General features: G+C 50.1%; 1 protein-coding gene across 3 annotated transcripts in view; it reads right to left on the reverse strand.

Annotated features, from left to right (window-relative positions):
• CTIF (cap binding complex dependent translation initiation factor) overlaps positions 1-21,294 on the reverse strand; it is a 232,861-nt gene that overhangs the window by 114,943 nt on the left and 96,624 nt on the right. For all 3 annotated transcript variants that reach the window (XM_039842019.1, XM_039842027.1, XM_039842034.1), the window contains one exon: positions 9,224-9,300. In XM_039842019.1, coding sequence (XP_039697953.1) covers positions 9,224-9,300 — 77 coding nt within the window. The remainder of the gene's footprint in view (positions 1-9,223; positions 9,301-21,294) is intronic.

A 21,294-nucleotide genomic window follows, 5' to 3' on the forward strand; every position in this document is an offset into this window, starting at 1 on the left:
ACCCTGGTGCTCTGGGCTTGTCCTCTCGGGACTGTGGGGAGCTGGCAGCTGGAAGAAGCGTCCTTTGCCAGACTGCCTTTCCCTGAGAGCTGCCCACCGTTCTGGAACTCACACCACCCCTTCCTCTCACTGGGCGGGGACCCCAAAACCTGGGAAATTTCTGGGCTGTTGCAGGGACTTCTTAAGTATGCCCACACATGAATCAGCTGGACCTAGAAAAGGATCTTCAGGCATGATCAACCCGGTAAAGGGGTGAAGAAGGCAGAAGGAAGGTGACCCTGGCTGGCGGGTCTTGTCTAAAATCTCACCACTCATTCATTACTTTGAATCACGTACTAACCCTCCTCTCAGTCCATCTGAAAACGGAAGCCCCTATGCCGCCTTCACCACCCCTGGCACATGACTTAGAAGACAGTTAAGGGCCCCTGAGGAGAGAGCCAAGCATGCTGAGGAGGGGACAGGGGGAAGTTTTCCAGCAGAGAAATGGTTGAGGACACGGGCTCTGAAGCCAGACTCAGGCTCAGCAATTTCTCAGCTCTGCAACTTTGTGCAAGTTACTCCAGTTCTGAAGTGCAAGTTACTTTTCTCATCTCTGAAATGAAAACGAGCACAGTATCTCCTTCCTAGGGGTGTTGGGACGATTATCTGAGCTGATATTTGTAAAGGGCTCAGTGTGTCCTGAACACGGAAGTGCTAATTAAATCGCTGTCTTCGCAGTGGGACGGAGGGTGGGCTGGGCTTGCCCATAGGTCCAGCAAGAAGGCCTTAGAACCAACGGGTTGCACAGCCCACCCTGTAAGATGGCCCCAGGCAGCGTCCCATATCAGGCAGCCAGAATGCTGGGAGTATGGGCTCAACCAGGTATGGTTAGGTGCCAAGGGTGTAGACCTGGACCAGCTTTGGTCCTGAAAGGTGTGTACAGAAGAAGCAGACATGGCCAGCTTTCTGGAACTTTCTGGAGAGGGCCCATGGGCTGGACTGAAGATACAAGGGGGCACTGGTTATTTGCACTGAGAGCCCCAACTGGTCTCTGGAGTGTCTTTCAGTCTGCCTTTCCCAACCCAGCTAAGAAATGGAATATTCCTGGGAAGTGTTCTTTAGCCCTGCATTCCCCCTGATATATGTGAGAGCTGGCATCAGGAACCCCAGGTTACATCTGAGAAAACGTGCTCCCCCCCCCCCCAAAAAAATAAGTGGAATTGCCCTGGGCCATACCGCAAGGATAACAACCTAGATCCATAACTGCTGGTCCAGCATTCTTTCCTGCCCTGCACACTGCCCAGGAGGGAACGTCAGGAAGGAAAAGGGACTCGCGTTTCTACTGAGAGCTGGGCACGGGGCTGGCACTTCTCATGCACCTGCCATCACATGTCATCTATTGGTGTCCCTGCAGCTTGCACATCCATGTCCTTGGGGATAGTAAGAATAATGGTGAGGGTCTTTATTTTCTCAAGAGCCACTGGCTGGTGAGGGATGAGCTGATCCTGAAGCCCAATGAGCCCGGCGCAGGCCCTGGGCTACCCACCAGACACACTGCCCCCAGGGAAGGCTATGTGACTTGGTGCAGAGGCCCAGTTACTCAGGGCCCTCAGAGTTGCTTGTTTCTGTTTGCTCCAGCAAGGGAGCAAGGGCTGCGGGTTAACATTTGTAATCCAACCCCCAAATGCCCAGCATTTCAGAAAAAGAGAGACTAAGCCCTTGGAAGGAGTAATTAAACCAACTTGGGTAGCTGGTTCCTCGTGTCCACGCTGCCTCCTTTCTGCAGCACAGACCCAGTGGAAGAGGCATTTATGCTCTACGGCCAGTTTCCTAATCAGCACCCCTCCTGCCCTCCTGGCTGCTAGGCATGTGCCCCCGCCTCCTCCTCAGTCAGCTTCCTTACTGCCAGGTCCCCTTGCCTTGCCACCTAGGGTTTGTGGGGTCTGAATGAATCCTAATAGCTGGAAAAAGAGGAAGAAAGTCGATAAGGAGGATCAATGCTCTGCTTCCTGGCAGTGGGCACGAGACTGGGAGATGCTCACTGCAGGGTGGGCAGGCCTGGCACCTGGAGTTCTGCCAAAATGCACTAAATGACCCCCACGCAAACGTGGGTCCTGGGCGAGGGACATGCTGGTTCTTCTCTGGGAGAGGAACCCAGGACTGTGTTTTCTCTCCCACAAAGTGCAAGGCTGAGAGCAGGTCCTCAGCACGAAGCGTGTGCCAGGAAAGAGGGGTGAGAGAAGGGGTTTGGGGACGGCACGTCACTCACAGGTGGGTTCCAAGCCAGCCTCGGCAGGGCCCTCTCGGCACCTGTTCTGCCCAGGAGCAGCGGGCGAGGTGGGCATTGTCCGAAGGATGATCCAGCCATCATGATTTGCACTAAGGCTGGGGTCTTCTCGAGGCGTAGTAGGGCCTGCATGTCAATCAAGCACGGACCTGGACATCTGGCTTCAAGCAACGAGCTGTTCTTTCCGAGAGAGCCCGCTCAGGGTGGGTGTGGGGAAGGAGGAGAAGAAGCCTAAAAATAATTCCTATCTGACTCATTTTGCTTAGAATCTGACAGGGCTGCCTGCCAGGTGGGGGTTTGCCTGTCCCATTTTCTTATCTATCTTTAGCAGGGACTTAATGAGGGCAATTTCCTTGCTGGGATATAAAGGCAAACCACAGGCAATGGGAGCGTGGATCTGTCTCATTGTCCCTTGGGCTCCTGATGACAGGATGACAATGATGGTCACCACAGGGCTGAGCAGTCTAGAAGACTTCAGGGACAGTGCCATCCCAGGATGGGGTAAATGAAGCAGTGGTGCCCTTGGTGAAACCCAAGCCAGGTGACAACCGGTAGAAGCAATGTCCCCTGTCCCTTTCCCTTCCCCCCAGCTCTGCTACCACCACACAAACAAGTTAAATTACTCAGGCCCGAAATCCCATCACTCACAACATATTCCTTTACCTCCAGCATCTCTCTCCCTGTTTGAAAGAGCAAGCACAGTCAATGCTGGTTATTCGTGGTAGGTATCTTCTACAAAGTCCCACAAACACTGAATTAGTGACTACTGAACCATGGCTCCCAGGAGAAATACAGGGTTAGGCTCCTGTGAGCCTCTGTTCACCACATTTTCTCCAACCGATCAATACGATCTTGTTTTACGTGTATTTCTTTTCAAGACACCTTATTTAATATATATTGCTGATTCATTCACAATGAACTCACAGCCAACAGCACTGTAATTCATGCCCGAATGAAGCTCATCTACACACGTATCTTCCGCATGAGGCACATCGCAGCTTTCTTGCACTTAGGGACACTAGACAGCACTTCGGCACTACGCTTCTGGGCCATTTAAACAGCAAATTCATCAACAAAAAGCACACAAATGCCAAACACATGACATCGAATAGATCGCTAAAAGGACACAGTATGAGAGCTGAAACGAGACGACAGAGCACCTCCTTGTTCAGCTTCAGCCAGGAACGTGTGCGTCCGGCGACTCAAATCTGTCACCATTCTGTGTGTGTCCACGAATGACCGCGAAAGCACTGTGAGTATTGATGTGAGATTACAAATACATTTTAGCAAGTAGGTGAAATCGCGAATATGAAATCCATGAATAAGGAGGACTGATTGTACTTCCAGAAGGGCTACCTGAACAACTCAGGTGCATGGCTGACCAACGGAGCTGGGGCTCTGAATTAGGTTAATTCCTGCTCAGTTCCTGGTGGGAAGATCTGGGCCTCAGTGATCTTCATAGGATGCCTTCATCGCTCCTGACTGAAGGAGTGATCTGAGGTGCTTAAGGAAACAGGAAGCAATTGTGACTTAGAGGAAGGGTTTAAGGAGGCACTGGACACCCCCAGGGTCCTTGCCCACAAGCCCAGAAGTAAGAGGAGGGGTAAGGTGGCTTCTGGGATGGAATAAGGGGTCTTCTGTAACCAGTAATGACCACTGAAGCACGAGGCAGTGTTGTCAGGTGTGTCAAGGAGTGGTCTTAATGAGAATTAATGACAATTCCAAAATTACATTTTCGTATTTAAAGTCAGAAGAGGGAGAAAAGCGTGTAGCTGCCGATGGAGTGGATGATGTAAAATTAAGGGCTGGCTGAAAGAAAGGTTTGCCTTCTGGACCAGGAAAGGCAGACCCAGCTAGAGCAATCGTGTGATGCGGAGGGCCTAGGAGGAGATTGTGGGAGACAGAGAGAGGGGTGCTTTGAGATCTCATCTTCTTGTCTGAGGGATGGAGCAATGATGCTCAGAGAAAGAGCACGCTTCATGGAGGTCACAAATGGTCCCTGACCACGTCTGAGGAATCTTGGAGAACTAAGTGCCAGAGAATGTAGTTATGTGTATACGGTTTCAGTTTTCAAAAATCAGAAAAATATAGATATCATCTCTACCAAAGAGATTCCCAAACAGATGATTTGGGGGAAAAAAATGTAACCACTAATAGCTAGCACAGATTTACACAGACCAAGTCATAGCCAGAGCAAATCTACGTCCTGTTTTGAAAGGGTTACTAGCCTGATATATTTGGGGAATCCTGCAAATATCAAGATTCAAAGAGTGTTTCCAAGGGCTTGCTGTATAACTCATCCTGGGACCAATCTTATTTATAAAAAATTTTTTTAAAAATTGAGATATATAGATAGTTCACATACCACAAAATCTACCCTTTTCATCACATAATTCAGGATTTTTTACAAAGTATATTCACAAAGTGGCATACCCATCACAGCTAATTCCAGATGTCCTCCTGTTTGTTTTTATCAGTGACCTAGATGATGTCACAGAAAGCTTGCACATCAAATCTGATGGTCGACACTAATTTTGTACCTAGAGAAAGAGTCTGGCACCCAAGGACAGTTCAGGCACATGTTAGCAGAGGAAGGGAAGGAGGATGAGATTCTTAATTGATTTTACAATTAGAGGACACCAAGCTGCAGTCATGGCCAATTGTTGGACAGAGGTAGCAAGAGCTGCTGGAGGATCTTCTTGCCCCGCAGCATCTAGTATGTGGCCCCAAGGCACCACCTGGAGACCCTGGGAGGGGGTGGCACTTCTCTGGTGTCCTCCGAGCACCCTGCCCCTAGGGAAACTGCTCTGGGCTAAGACAGCTCCCAGCTCGACCAAGGTCATGCTCCATCCCCATCCGATGACCATCCAACATGGGCATATAAAGAACTGCCCCTTCAGTCTAAAGAGTCACTCCAACTTTAGAACTGCCTGTAGGGTCAGAACTTCCCAGACTACACTGCAGCTCAACTTGTCCTTCTGTCCAGTTCTGCTCCCTTCCTTTCCTTTTGACTGTACTGATCCCAAGGGCACTCCTTAGAATGTGTCCTGCCCATTAATCTCCATCCCAGAGTCCACCTCCCAGGGAACACAGACTCCCACAGACATTCGCTCATTGTCTCAGTTTGTTCATCTCTTCAAATGCAGCAGGGGGTGGGGAGGGGTGGAGGAAGGGTGGGCAGGGCAGGAGTAGAGAAAATCCCCCCACCCCAGGTGAGATCTCACTCAAGGTCAGCACAGGCAGTGAGTCGGGGGCGAGTGAGTCGGGGGCGTGGCCAGGACTCGACCCTGTTCTGAGTTTGCTCCTCTGCCCTACGTCCTGTGGACAGGGCTTGGGGTGAGAGACAAACCTCAGCAGCCCCTGCTTCCAGGCAGCAGGTCTCCAGTTTGGATGCGGACAGCACCCAGAGGCGCACTGCTCTTGAGGAATGCATGAAATACTCATTTAGTGCATTCACACCATGAAATGAATAATTTTATCTGAAATCAGCAAACATCTTTGACTAGTTTCCCAAAATAAATAAGTGGTTACCAGTTGTCCAAGATTTGAGAACAATTTTAAGGAGAAAACCTATGAATTGTTCACAAGCTTAACCTTTTTTTGCCACATGAGGAAAAGACATCCACAATTCAATTTTAATCACAGAGACGCTGGAAGCAGCCCAGGGAACGTGGGAGCAGAGTCTGCAGAAGCTGCTCAGAGGGGCCATCCTCTCCCGCCAGCCACGACAGTGGGGGCAGAGCTTTAAAAGCTGATCCAGGAGGAGGAACAACTGATCCCGAGAGCCCTGGAGGGGATGCAAAGCAAAGCTCCCTGGGCCCACAAGCGAACCCAGAACTCGTTGGGATCATGGGATGACAGCTCACCCTCGCTGCAGACATCTTCACTCCACGCTCACCTTATAGCGTTCCCTGAGTGCCTCGAGCCCCGTCTGATCTGAAGAGTGTGCTGGTTTCTAGGTGCCTTACGAGGGTTAGCTCCTGTAACAATGTTTCCAGGTGCCTTATGAGGGTTAGCTCCTATAAGCCTTCCAGTTAGTAGACCCACTTTACAGAAGAGGAGGCAGTTTTCAAGATGTGAAGCAATTTGCTCAGGTCACAGTGAGTGGGGGAGCTGCAGTTCACATCCAGAGTCTGATGCCAGAGCATGTGTCTCACACTTCAAAAACTTGAAAAGAAAAGCAGCAAGGGCCACAGAAACACCATGAGGATGGAGCAGGCCATTCTCCCTCATGGGACGCTACAGCCACACTCCCACTATGCATCGACCAGCTCCCTGCTCTTGGTCTTTTCTGGGTCAAATGTCCATTTGAGGTTGTGAAGCCGAAATGGAGAGAGATTTGGAGTCAAGAGAGGCAAGTGCAGCCCTGCCACTTCTTAGCTCGCATCCCTGGTCTTAGTTATCCCATCTGTTAAATGGGAAAACAGTCTCTGCTCTCCCCCACAACAGAGGAAGAGGCCAGAGGCACGATGCAGATGTTGGTGGCGCCCTTTGGCCACCAAACCTAATTCTGCTCACCAATCTCTCTGCCACCTAGGGAATGCAAGCCTCTCGGTGTGGTTTACGCCTCCGATACTAGGAAAGTTAACCTCCTGTACAAAAGTGTTAGATATCAAGGTCAAATACAAAGGTTTGGGGCTGAGCAAGGCCACTACTATCCATCATCAGCTGGGAAAGTTAAGATTGACATAATGATATTCTACAGCCATTCCTCAAATGTCAAAATTACACGATTCACTGATAGGGACACAGGAAGCCTCTGGTGTTGGCTTCTTGCTTCTAGACAATGAGTTCTTTAAACTATTTGGCTGCTTGCTCTTCCCCTGAAAGTGTCCATGCTTGGGGACTCCATGACGCGGAGTGATGGATCGTACCGTAGCATTCCAGATTGTGAAATAAGACGGGACGCCCCGGCTCGCACATGGCCACTCGCTTAACCCCTGTCTGCTGCCCTGAATTGCAGTCTGACCTCTGACGGTCAGGACGTTTGTTCCTTGAGTCCCTCTTCGGTGCGGCTGAGCATGCGCTCCTTCCATTTCGGCTGATTTCCTCTGGTTTGGGTCTCTGTAAATGTGGAGGCAGCTGCTCCTCAGCCTTCCGCATAAATCTTTCATGAGTTTACTGGAGTGAACATTCTTCCCTTGCAGCCTCCTCATCCCTGGCCCCGTCCATTAGCCTCTCCTCACAGGACATACTTTCCATCCCTTTAATCATCTTTATTGCCTGGCTTTGGACTCTGTCCCGGGTCCACATCCTTTGCAAGGTGTGCTGACCTAACCCGGGCATTCGTTAACACGAGAGCCGCCCAGCGGAAGGGCAGCTTCCCAGTGCCTGTATGGCGCGGTCCTCTTCCTACATTCCTGGGTCATGCTGCTGCTTTCCGGAGGCCTGACGCTGTCCAGAGGACTCCTGCTGAGTGAGGCAACCTGGCCCACAAGTGGAGCTGGGGACCTGAATGCTGAGCTCGGGGAAGCAGGTCAGAGGGTGGCTTCTCATTCAGAAGCTTGGGGACGCCCCACACTTCCAGGCACGCACTCTGAGGACCATGGGGCAGCGGGAGGAGGGACACCAAGCCTCTGCACTCCCCAACACCGACCCAGTATCCCGTGAACCCCATTCCGCCTTTAGGGGTGTTCTCTACTTTTTCCCTCCGCCAGGAACCAGAAACCAGGATTAACTTCTGTGAAGCTGTGTGGCAAAAAGGTAGCACGTACAGTGTGAAACCCCAGGACAGGGCTTGCCCCACCTCTCCTGGCTCAGATTCCCCTTTTCATGCCACTGCATAAAAGTGCCCAGTGGTTGATTGCTAAGCCAGGACTGCTCTCCTCCCAGAGAGCTGTACATTTATTATTCTCTGTTTCAGACCGGCTAAAGCCACCAGCTGATGACGAGGTATTCCAGGTGCCTAGTCATCCACCCACCCCGAGCTGGGGATACCACCCAACAGTCCTTGTTCGGGGCCCAAGAGCGGAGGGAAAAATCAGAGACTCAGCTCAGCCACAGTCCCGGCCTCACGGAGCTGCCCCTTCTAGGTTTCTGAGCAAGGATATCAACTGGGCTGCTTCTTAGCTCCCTGAGAATATCCTCTGTTCATTAAAAGTAAAATCACAGGCCATCATGTTTATCTAAAAAGAAATCCCTATAGAGGAAAACATCATTTTAATTCCTCAAGCAGAAGCCTCCTTCCCGCCCTTCTTCCTTCCTCCCACCCTTCTTTTATATTTCCATCCCGAAATCATTTACGCATGTTTAAGTAAAACATATCCTCTAACACCTCCTTTTGCACAAATGGCCACATACTGCAAACATGGTTCTGCACCTGAGGTTTTTCATTTAAAATAAACCTTGAAGATCTTTCCATGTCAGAAAGTTTTTAAGTAAACAAAGGCATACCCCTCCCAGGACCCCCAGCCTCAGTTGCTTATTCCTGCCAGGGCCATCTCATAGCAATTTTTCTGGCCCCTGGCTATCACCCAGGACTCTGAACTCCAGGGAGATCCTGGTTTCTGCCTTACGTTCAAGTGAGCTCCTCCAGGCATTTGAGAGCAGTGTCACCTGCCGAAGCATAGCTGCAGAATGCCAGGGACAACTCCCAGTGACTTGGATTGGAAGAAAGATAGATACCCTTGGAGCTCCAGAGCTCCTGGAGGCCATGTCTCAGAACATGGGTCGGCTAAGTCCCAGCCCCCTGTAAACTGCTATTGTTGCTGTGAGGTCAGTGGAAAGAGCAGTTCTTCTGAGCTGTAAAACCTGCCCAGGACTCCTGAAGGCATCCATGCCAGGGGTCAACCAAGAGAAGCGTACCCGCTGCTGCCCAACTGGTAACCAACCTCACTGTGCCAACCTCACCATAGGTAGTAACCAGTGATGGGGTAAAGCAACACACAGGCCAAGACTGACAGAGCCACATATGGCTGATAGAAAAGAAAACCCAAAGCTCGTGATGGCGTCTCCTACCTTCGGTCATTTCTCCTCCTCCGGAACAACTTCTTTGTGTGCGCGATCTCCACTTCATGGGGCATCGGATGGTAACCCTGCGGTGTCGAGGGGGAGGGGACATCATTAGCAACTCCTGAAAGAGCCCAAAGGACTTCTGGGAGTGAACGAACGACGATAACTACATCAATGACAGAAAGAAGTGGAGCGTGTGGAAAGACCAGACTGCAAAATGAAAAACAGTAGAGTTAATAAATTTCCCACCAGGCAACGACGCTGGATCGAGAACAGTAGGGACATAAAGGGGACTTCAGACTTCGCCACATCCAGTCACTCAAATTAAAGATGAGAATGCTCAGGTCCAGAGAGGTGAATGGGCCGTTCAAGGACTTGCAGAGTTTGCCACAGAGCTGGGACTACATCCTAGATTCACTGGCTGTATGACAAGTTACTTCTCTAACATCAATGTTCCTGACACAATGAGAATGCTAATACCTTCTCTGAGATGCAACCCCCTTGCAAACCCTAAGCCTCATGTGGTAGAAACATGCTAGGATCCAGGTCTCCTCATCATCCTAGCCCAGGACCCCCTTGCAATTTTACCCAAGGCCCTCATTCCTTATATTCCTGGGGAGCAGTTAGGAGGAAAACATAATAGCTAAATGCCTTTTAAAGTTTTAAACTGGGGATAATCCTACGTATTTTTTATATTGTCATGATGACAATAATTTACAGATTTACTTTACAGTTGATGAGAGACCCTCTGCTTACAACGCAGGTCTGATCCCAGAAATGCCAGGCCCCAGGCAGACGATTTGCAGAAGCTGGGCCGATTGTCACCTCCCTTCTCCCAGAAGAAAAGTGTGTTCCAGGGGGACATGGGGAGAATGCTGCCATTCCATTACAGACAAGCCTTGGGGAGAGGTAGGGGGTACCTAGGCCTGGAGGTCTGGGAGGAGAAGGTGGTGTGGCTTGCGTCTGGGACAGCTAGGTAGGCCAACTCAGAGTCCACAGCCTGAGTGTGACCCCGTGGGGACCTTGGGCATGCACAGAGCGAGAGGGGCAGTTATAGGGCTCAGTGTGCTGGACAGTGTTCAATGAGAGTCTATTTGGCTCTACCCCACTTTACAGACAGGGAGACTGAGGCCCAGAGGGTTCATACAGTGAATCAGAGACAGGCAGTTCCGTGGTGCTGGCAGCCCGGACCCTCTATGGTGAGGGCACATGCAGCCCCCCAGATCTGGGCTCCACAGCTGAGGATCCTCCTGGCCCTGGGGGCTCAGGACTCAGCTCCTGACCAAAGTGGGGGTGGGTGGGATGGACATTGGCAGCCCTGGCTGTGCCAAGACGGCCAGTCTCGGGGAGCTTCCCAGGGGAGCATGGGGAGGGCAATAGGCTCAGGTCACAGGGACCCTGGTGTATGAATGCTTGGCTTAGATTGCTATTGAGTCCATAAAAAGAATGACATATTTCAAAATATATTTTAATAATAGTTTCTCCCTCCTCCCCTCCCCTTTGCCTCCAACAATCCAGCCAAAAAGGCATGAATGAATTCCGGGCTCCAAGCAGCCACAATGGGCCTCTGTGGTCTTAGGATGTGCTTTGTTTAATGGTTTTCTCAAAGGATATTATTTGCTTTCCTTAATACAAAACACAAACAAGGAAAAACACCAAGTCTTCCCCTCTCATTTCCCCTCTCCCACCCAGACCCAGCTCCAGGCTGGCCTCATCCCTCCCTCCCTCATTCCCTCCCTCCGAGCCTCAGGTCACTGCAGTAACACACTGGGTGTGCCCGTAGAGACAATGGAAGGAAGCAGAGGCTCCCTCTCAAGCCGGCGGCCTGGAGTGGGTCTCAGTTCCCAGGCGGCTGGGCAGAGGGAGCTGTCCAAACTCTTGGCCCTCCGTGAATTCAAAAGGTGCCAGCTTCCCTTATGCAGCCTGAGTCCTAGGTTCTGATCTGTGTTCTGGCTTCCACCTCTCTCTGCCCATCTCCCATCCCCCCCTTTCCCCAACACACACACACAGCTGCAGCAGGAGGGAGCTGCCCTGTGGCTCAACCTCAGCATGGAGTCTGAGCTCTCCTGCCAGGACTCAGTGTGGCCCAGTGGGCACGTCAGGCTGCTCAGGGCTTCTAATAAAGCCACTGTTGTGACCTCTGTTTCCATCCATTCGACCTTCCACATTAATATATATGCATGTATGTATATAAAATATAGTATTGAAAAAATGGCTCTGGAGCTAGATTGTGACATTCGGTCTAGCTCTTTCTCGTGATGACTGTGTGACTTTGAGTACATAACCTGACCTCTATGTGCCTCAGTTTCCATATTTGTAAAATGGAGGAAAAACAGCATTAACCTCCTGAGGTTCTTGTGAGGGTGAAAGGAGTTGATAAACATGTAAGAAACACAGAATGTTGCCTGGTACATAGTAAACTTCAATAAGCATCTCTAGTGTCATCATCATCGTCACCATCATCATCTTTTCTATGACCCTGACACTCATCTTCATCATCATCATCATCATTATCATCTTTTCCATGACTCTGACACTCTGCTCAGGGCTGAGTGTGCCAGGACAAGCAAGGCTGCTTTGGTCCCTGTCCTCATGGAGATTCCAGTATTGGCAGAGAGAGTCCAGCAGAGGTGGTTTGCAGGGGAGGAGGGCATGGAAAGCCCAGGTCAGGGTAGGCCTGTATTCTCCTACCCTGTATTCTCTTTCTGAGGCTGGCAGAGCACAGCGGAAGGCCAAAAATCAGCTGAACAAAGTGACCACAGAGACAGAACAAAGCCTTCCACCTCTGAGGTCCTGCATCCCCAGGAATAATCCAAGCTCCAGAAGACTGGTACTACCCACAAACCCACCTGGGCCCCCAGCCTACTGGCATCATGGTGAGTAAATGAATGAGCCCTACCTTCCCTGGGGCACTAACATAGAACTCTTAGGCACTCAGGCAAACAATAGGGTGCACTGCATTTATAAAAGCTTCACTGGAGGACCTTCTTTGATAAGACACTTTTATTCCTCAAACTCGAGCTGCTGGTTGTTACTAAGTGACACACAACTTAAGATGCTGCTGATACTCCCTCAAAACAAGGGCATCTGGGTGTCAAGAGGGGCAAGTATGAGGCCAACAGAAAAAGAAAGAGGGAGAAAAATCTGTGCTTAGCTACATATCTACCAACAGATTAGCTGCTGACCTAGGCTAGGTAAAAGTTCTTTAAAGTCATTGGTGAGAGGTAAGACTTGTACATGAATGTTCACAGCAGCATTATTCGTAGTTGCCAAAAATGGGAACAACTCAAATATCCATCAACTGATGACTGGATAAGTAAAATGTGGTATATCCATACAATGGAATATTATATGGCCATAAAAAGGAAGGACTGATATATGCTACAGCACAGATGAATAATGTCATGCTCGGGGAAAGTGTCATGCTCGGGGAAAGAAGCTAGTCATCAAATGTCATGCATTATATGATTTCGTTTTTATGAAATGTCTAGAACAGGCAAATCTACAGAGATGGAAAGTAAGATTAGTGATTGCCAGGGGCTGGGGGAGGGAAAATGAGGAGTGACTGCTAATGGGTACTGGATTTCTTTTTGTGGTAATGAAAATATCGTGAAATTAGATAGTAGTAATAGTTGAACAACTTTGTGAATATACTGAAAACCATTTGACTGTACACCTTAAAAGGGTAAGGGCATATAAACTATGTCTCAATTTAAAATAGTGAGAAAAGTATCTGAGAGCAGTATATTCCAGGCAGAGAGAATAGGAAGTGTAGAAGGAGGAGGAGGAAGGGTAATAAAAAGATCCAGCCACAACGAAAAGTGTCCCTGTCCCACTCAGTTACTCTCTAGGAAACAGCTGCCCTAAAACGCTGTCCATAAGCTAGAGCTGGAAAGGCATGGGGCACCCAATGACAAGAGTGACAAAAAAGGAGTCTGGAAAGGAACATGAGTTGGTATCTCCTGGCCTGGCCAGGGGTGATAGTGTTCCGGCTTTAGATCAGAGATGTCTCTCTGCTTTTGAGATAGGATATACGGCCCCAGTGGAGAACGGCCAATTTATCAGTTTTGTCAGAGTTATCCTTTAAGAGCATAAGTGGCCTTTGCTCTAATTCTTTACTCAACAAATCCTTCTATCCATGCTTTGAAAGAGCCACATGTGGCGTCAGTCAGCTAATATCAGTCCAGGTATGAGTCCTCCCGATAAATGAGAGTGCCAGCCTTTTGGCTTACCAGCTGGTTTGTGTGCTTCGTCAGTGGGAGTCAGGTGCCTCTGCAGCATCACCGCATGGCCCAGGCCCTGCCCGCTCTTCCTCCACTTCTCCACATGAGAACCCTTCTCCCTTTAGCTCTGAGTCCTGGCTGCAGTTCCCCTCTGTCTAACCTCTGACCACTTTCAATAACTAAACGGGCCTGGGAGACAAGTAGATTATGTAAACCAAGTCTCTCCAGGGAGGGAGGGAAGATAATACTCCTGCAAGCAGTGCTGGCAGAGTCCACGTGAAACACACACACACACACACACACACACTCCTGGAGGTCAGCACTGTGTGAGACGTAGCTTTGTGGGGCAGCATGTTATTGCTCTGGTTGTAGAAACACGTTATGTAAAATCTGCCTGTTCCAGGGCAGAGCTGCTGGCCCCAGGCTGGCCATGCAAAGGCCTTTCCCTGAGGTGGCGACTATAAACAAACGAACCTTGGGTCTGGGGGTGAGGGTAGAGAGTGGGAGGGCAAAACAAGAACACTGAGCAAGGACGGCATGTGTGCCTGGTGTCTCTGAGTGATACACCTCCACTGGGCCACAGACTCCCCACCCCCCCATGCGTGCACCCACCCACCTGTTCACCCTTCCATTCATCCACCCATCCTATAAATATCGCTGCTTTAGGCCCTGCAGAAACAGTAGTGAAAAACAGGCAAGAGGCTTGTTTTTATAGAGCACCCAACCTAGTGAGAGGAGAGAGACAACAAATAAGTAGAGAATGCGATAAATGATGAAGAATGCCATGGCGCAGAACAAGGCAAGGGGATGGGTGGGGTGGGGGTGGTCAGACTTCTATGCTGATATCTATGCATCTATCCATCCACCCACCCGTCCATCCTTGGTTCTTCCCCCACTAAATGCCAGGTGCATCATCCGGAGAATAACAGAATGGACAAACACAGTCTCAGCCTGGGAACTCAGGGCAACACGGACGAGTAAGGTACCACAGGAGGAGGTGAACAGATGCCCTGGAATGCCCAAGGAAGGAAGGAGGGCCTCTGCTTGGGAGAAGGGTCAGAGAGGACGGTACCTGAGCTGAGTCTTAAGGGTTCATCAGGGCCTCGAGAGAGAAGGAGGCAGGTTACAAACTTAACCTGCTGGCCAATGATGTCAGCATCATGGGCAGAGCTTGTGGAGATGTGTCTGGCACTGTGGGGGGAAATGGAGGTACCAGACTCTGAGGGTCAGTGGTGCTGCCCCTGACCACAGTGTCTGGCTGGTGCCATCTGTACAGTACTCTCACCCTCTGCAGTGGGTAAAACTGTGCACCCACAAAAGGTTAGTTGTGATCTTAAGCCTAAGTAGCTGTGAACATGACATTATTTGGAAACAGGGTCTTTGCAGATGTGACCAAGCTAAGGTGAGGTCAGACTAGATTAGGGTGGTGCCAAAATCCAATAACTGGTGTCTTTATAAAAAGAATGCCATATAAACACGAGCGTTATGCCCCCGCAAGCCAAGAAGCTGCTAGAAGCCAGAAGAGAGGCCTGGAGCAGGTCCTTCCCTCGCACCTTCGGAGGGAATATGGCCCTGCTGACACTTTGGTCTTGAACTTTCTCAAGAACTATGAGAATAAATTCCTGTTGTTTAAGTCACCCATCTGTGGCACTCTTATAGCACTAGCAAACTAATACACGTGGAAAAGTGGGCAAAATCATCTGTGCTTTAAAAGGGTTATTTTCTGACAGCACATCCTTTGCCAAAACAGAGCTGACTTTGTTTAAGTTACGGGCTCAGCAGGCAATTCCATCGTATTACCCACGCATTTCCACAGAAGAAGAGGTTTAGTTAGGTCGAGGAAGTCGCCCAAGGCCACCCAACCAGCTGGCAGTAGCCTGTGCCTGTGCCTCCAAGGCTCCCGCTCCCAACCGTGATGTCACTTGGCCGACAGTATCAGGGCAGAGATGTAGAAGTCAAACCCCTGGGGGCCTCAGACAGCTCTCTCCTGCCCTAACTCTGACCCTGTGGTGCCCAGCCATGCACTCTGAGTTCCAAGAAGGGAGGAGGAGGAGCCGAGAGTAAGCCTCGGTCGGCGCTGGAGCCACATCTGGGCAGCCCCACTTCTGACCATGTTCCCACCTACCAGGCCCGAGGATGGAGAGCTGGTGTCACCAGGCACTGGTTCCAATGCCTTCCCCACGTCTGTCCTGCAGACTGCTTGTGGTGTCCTCTGAGATGCCCGGCTATGGCCTCTGTGGCAGCCTCTGCCCCTCTATCACTAGAAGCTGGTGCTCATGGCTGCCAACCTTGCCCTCCCCTTCACTCACAGGTTGGTGGGGAGGGGACTCCCCGGCTGCTGTTGTGTGATTCCCTTTGTCTGGCTGGATGAGGTTTAGAGGTGCCCCACAGAGCTCAATCCCATGGCCTGCAGCTTCATGGAACCCCATGCCCATTCCCCTCACCTCAAGGGATTTTCCTGACATTTCTATGACCTTTGACTTCTGACCCCTAACTCTGGGCCTGATAATCACCCAGTCCTAACTATCTCACAGGTCTGTTATCTATCTCTCTCACACCAGCTCTTTGCAAAGGGAGAGAGTGTTACAAGAAACAAGAAACAGGAAAGCTTCCTCATGTGTGTGAAGAACACCCCCTCCCAGGCTTTGGGGACCTGGACAAACAGCATTAACCACTTAGCCTGTAGCAGGAGGCGGTGCAGCCATGAAATGCCAAGTTGGAAAGGAAGGCCAAGGATCCGGGCTGAGGTGAGGCAGCAGCAGGTCTCAAGTGGGGGTGTCCCCTGACTAGATAAGTCCTGCTTTCTCCAGTGATACATCTGTCTGCCCCAGTCATGCTTGCATAGTAACTCTCTGCCCTGGCCTCTTGGAAACCACAGTCCCTGTCCTCCCCAGGAGCTTGCATACTGTCCCCACAAGGCTCCTGTCACTCTAAAGAATGCTATTAAATCCATGGAAACGAATGGCTTCCTTCTCTCCAGAAAATTCCAGATAACCCAGAGTAGTGGCCCCATGAATCGTCGGGCTCAGAAGAACTGAAGCCTCGAGAGGCAGGACCGACCCTCCCACAAAGCCAGCTGGGACTCCCCTGGCTCCCCATCTCCTGAGGGCAAACAGAGCGCTACAAAGGAACCAAAGCACTTGGCGACTTAAAGGGACATAAAAATATCAAGTTCAGCTCCTCTGACAATGAGTTGGTCTCAGTCGTGGAGCCTTTCTCCTGCTGGGGGTCATGTTTTCTCATAGCTTCTAAGAAGTTATCCTACAAGGTCTCGCACCACGTGGGCAGGATGTATGGGTCACGTCCAAGCTGAAATAAAAAGGTAATGTTTCTAAAATTCCTGGAACTGTGAGGCTGTACATCTATTCAGAGAAGCTGTCCGGTTTCAGAAAGATGGAGGAGTGGGCAGTCTCACCATGTTTAAATGCGTGGTTTTCTAACTTTTAATTTATTATTATTTTTTAAATCAGCAGAGATTCTTTAAAGAAACAAGACCTGAGTTAGAGTTCCAATATAACAACATAGATAAAAGTAGACAGGGGAAGAAATCCAGAGGCTGCCTCTCAGTCATCAGCACCCACCCTGCCTCTGGCCGGCCCCACTCACACCCTGGATCAGGAACCTAAACTCCACCCACTCTGAAAAGCGCTCCTCTAGATCCCATACTGGATGTTGGCTTCACAAGAACTGGATATTTTTCTAGAAGAGGAGCTTGGCTCAGGCTCTTGGGCCAGCTTTTAGTGGAGCCTATGAGCCCCATGAATTGTACATGAACCCTCTGCCTGTGGCAGTGTTCGGGGTGAGAGCCCACGGCATTCACGTGACAGCCAGGGTCTGTGCCTACACGGTACTGCAGTCACAGAGGCTCGGTCATGAGCACTGTGGCATGTGCGAGCCTCCCCTGGATGCACTAGGACAAAACAATTCACTCCTCCGTTTTCCTTCAGGTTGGGTTTTTCATTGTAACAGCCAAAAGGGTCTTGACTAAAACATCATTAGGCAACCTGAGTCCCAGCTCTGTGGCCAAAAATAACTGGGCAGTTATTTTTTCCAGGCCTCTCCTCCTCCTTGTGGAAAATAAGGATGAAATATTTGTCCCTCCTACCTTCCTCCTCACGACTATGTAAACTTTCCTTTGATTTCGTGGGCCAGGAAATTCCCCTTTCATCTTCAAAGTATTTTGAGGTGGGTTTCTGTCACTTGCAATCAAAAAAGTCCTAAATAATCCAGCATGATACAACTTTAGGTGTTGTTGTGGTTGATCGTATTATATCATTGAAGTCATGGAAAGCAACCGGGACCCTCCCCGCGCCCCCTTCCATTGGTAGCCACGTCAGGAAGAAGTCTCTGGGTGAGTCAAATACAAATGACATTTACTCGATAATTTCTGAATGAACAGAAAAAATAGATGAGAACATTGTTGCAAAAAATAGGGACTAAGAACAACGCGAAAATATTAGAAAACTGTTTCTACGCTATAATGGCACAAAGGAAACAATTACTAAAGTGTTGCTTTTTTCCTTTGCGACCATGGCAGTTCAGTGAAGGGTGTGTGTGTGTGTGTGTAGGTGTATTGCAAGGCAGAACACGATGCTCTGTGGGGGGCGGGGGAGGGTGATGGAGGGATGACTAAGACTGTGTTGATGACCAAATGAGACCTAGTGGCTCAGGGCTTTGTCCAGGTGACAAGCTCAGGGCCAAGAGTCCAGAGGCAGTACTGGATGCAGGCCACCAGGGCTCACAGTGGTGTCCCTGCTACTCATTGACACAGGGACAGCCGCATGAGAATGGAATTGTGGCAGACAGATGCTTTCTACTCCCCTGACGAAGGATGCTTTTTTTTAGTTCACCTGGGAGCACTGGTGAACTAAAAAAAGCAGCACCTTGAAGCTGCTACAGACCAGAAGCAGGAAGATGCACAAGAAATGCCGAGTGGTGCCGACGGCTGTGGGGAATGGCACCGTTTCTGCTCTGCAGCCTCCGGAAAGAGCCTGGGCCAGTCTGGACACACGCGGTCTGAATTTTGGTCCCCAACTGAGCGACGTGTCCATAACAGATATAAGAACTAAATCCTTGAAAAACCCATAAGGCAGGCTCAAGAGAAGACAAAGCGATGCTGGTGCCCTGGCATCGAAGGGAAGGTGACAGTCTCGGGAAGGAGGCGAGTTTGTGAGTAGTTGTATGTACTTGGGGAGGGTCAGAGGCCATCCTGGGAGCAGAAACTACAGATTCTGGGAGTGATGACTCTCCAAACAGAGGATGGCCACTGTGTTCTGAGACCACGCTATGTGTCATGGACATAGAAAAACGAGACTCTGCCTGTGTCCCAAAGAAGTCCACGGGCCACGGGGGAGAACAGATACACAAACAATTTTACTGCTTCCCAGAGGGAAATCACATGGGGCGACATCCAAGGTGCGAGGAACACCCGGAAGAAGTGATGCCTAACGCTATCCTGTTGCCAACAGAAACAGAAGGAAGGCGATGGCCCCAGTGGAAGGAGGCATGTTTTAATGGCTTTGCTCTGGCTTCTCCTGAATATACTGTAGGCGGCTCATTATACAAACAGGCAGTAGTCAGGACTCGGTAAGTGTAAGGGCATGTGTATGCATATTCCTCGTTCCAGGCTTTCCCCTCTGCCTAGAGCGCCTCCCCCACTTTTGCTCATCCCTGAAATCTTGTCTGGGCTCTGCCATTACCATTGCCATAAATGCTCTGCCCTACAAAATTGCCCTAATCTCTATGAGAATTAATGTTTGGTCACATAGCACAGTGGACGAACACCTCTTGGCACTCCATTCTGGTGTCTGGAGACGAGGTAGTTGCTTCCGAGCTTGCCTCCCCCACCTCACTGCAACATTCAGGAGCTCAGGGGCTGTGTTTCCTTCATTTCTGTGGGCCCTGGGGTGCCTTAGATACTGTAGTCCTCTGTGATTGCTCGTTGGATGAAAAGTGAAGCTCACTGATGACCTTGGATAGACCAGAGCTGGGCCATCCCCATTCTATCCACCGTAAACCAACAGCATTCACGGATGACCCAGGGGCCCAGGGGCCCACACACTGCGCCCTCGACCAGGCAGTACCTCCTGTGTTATACGAAGCCAGGAGGCTTGATGGCTTCACGGGCTCTGAACATGAAACCATGAGGCCCAGTGCTTAAAATGAAGAGATAATGAAGACCTAGATCCCCATTCCTCAATACGTATTGGGGAAAAATATGGTCTGGAGGAGTCACACGAATGACAGAGGCCAGCAAGGTGAGACCACGAGTACTACCCTTCTGGGGTAGAGACATGGATGGGCGGCAGGGTAAGTATGGTCTCCTTAGGGACTCAAAACAAGGCTTCTCCTGCACTAGGAAGTTTTAAAGTGGGTGGGTCCAAACTGTGACCGGGAATTAGGCATTGACAGGAAAGTCCCACTCAGTGGCCCTTCCTGGGTTATAGTCAGTGATTCCAGAATAGAATTTAGCTCCAATTCTCTGTCCCGGATTTGGGCTCTTTGCTCGTGTGAGAGCACTAGGGATGAAGGAGAATTCTGGATCACAGCCGGGACCATTGCCTAGACAAAGGCCAGAAGACTCTAGGGAGTACTCAGGATCCTGCCTTCCCTGTCAGGCCCTTAGTTTCACCTCCATAACAGCATTTTACATGTTGCAGGTGCACAACGGGACTCTTCCACTTGGCTGATGACGCTAACAGTTGGGGGAGAGGTGAAGGGAAAACGTGTGCGAGATAGATTGGACACGTGGAATAAAGCCTGCCTTATACACTCCTAGGTTGTTTGCAACAGATTCTACGCGCTACCTCCTAGGCCATCCCAGAGATAAAGAAGGAGACGGCGAGGTGAGGGCATCCTCGAGCTGAGTCCCATGTGGATGAGCTGGCCCAACAATGAGGGGAAGCTAGCCTGCAAAGTCTTTCCTTCCCCTCCAGTCCTGTCCCATAAATATGCTCCCTTCCACTGAGTGAGCAATTCCGTTTTCCTGGAAGGCATTCAAAAAAAGTCTCCTTGCCATAGAAGGAACTAAATGATGTCTGCAAGGATTATGAGCCATGATTACAGTAATAAGTGTCCATCACTTTTTGAGACAGGCATTGAGTTAAGAGTTTTATATGTATTAATTAACTTAAACCTCACAACAACCCCGAGAGGGAGGTACTATTATTATCCATTCTCTACAGCAGGGGTCCCCAACCCCTGGACCGCCGATGGGTACCAGTCCGTGGCCTGTTAGGAACCGAGCCACACATAGAAGGAGGTGAGCGGCGGGCTAGCGAGTGAAGCTTCATCTGTATTTGCAGCCGCTCCCTTGCACTAGCATCACTGCCTCAGCTCCATCTCAGGTCATCAGGCATTAGATTCTCATAGGAGCGCTGGTCCCTGGTGCCAAAAAGGTTGGGGACCGCTGCTCTACAAGAGAGAAAAAGGAAGACTGAAGAGATTACATAGCAGATTTAAAGAAATGCAGCAAGTGCGTGGTGGACTCGAGACATTAACTCAGAGTCTCGGGATGGAACCATAGCACAACGTCCATGAGAGCTGCAGATCTGAGATCCAGTGCCAGCCTCGGCAAGCATTGTTCCAGAAGCTGGCGAGGATGCATTTCTCGAGCAGTAGATCCCCACAATAGACTCTGCACAGCACTGTCATATAGCAGGTGCTCGACAAGCATTTGTTGATGGAATGAGAAAATGAATGAGTGAATAATGAGCACAGTTTTCAACAAGCCACGAAAAGAGTCAGCCCCTCATGGTTTTCCCTGGATTCACTCTGTGGACAGTTGCAGCGTTGAAAGCATAAATTCGGAGTGGCTGTAATTGGGCTATGCTGGGGGTATCTTGCTCCTACCCT

Source organism: Pteropus medius, unplaced genomic scaffold (genome assembly GCF_902729225.1).
Source record: "Pteropus medius unplaced genomic scaffold, Ma_sr-lr_union100, whole genome shotgun sequence".
Lineage (NCBI taxonomy): Eukaryota > Metazoa > Chordata > Mammalia > Chiroptera > Pteropodidae > Pteropus > Pteropus medius.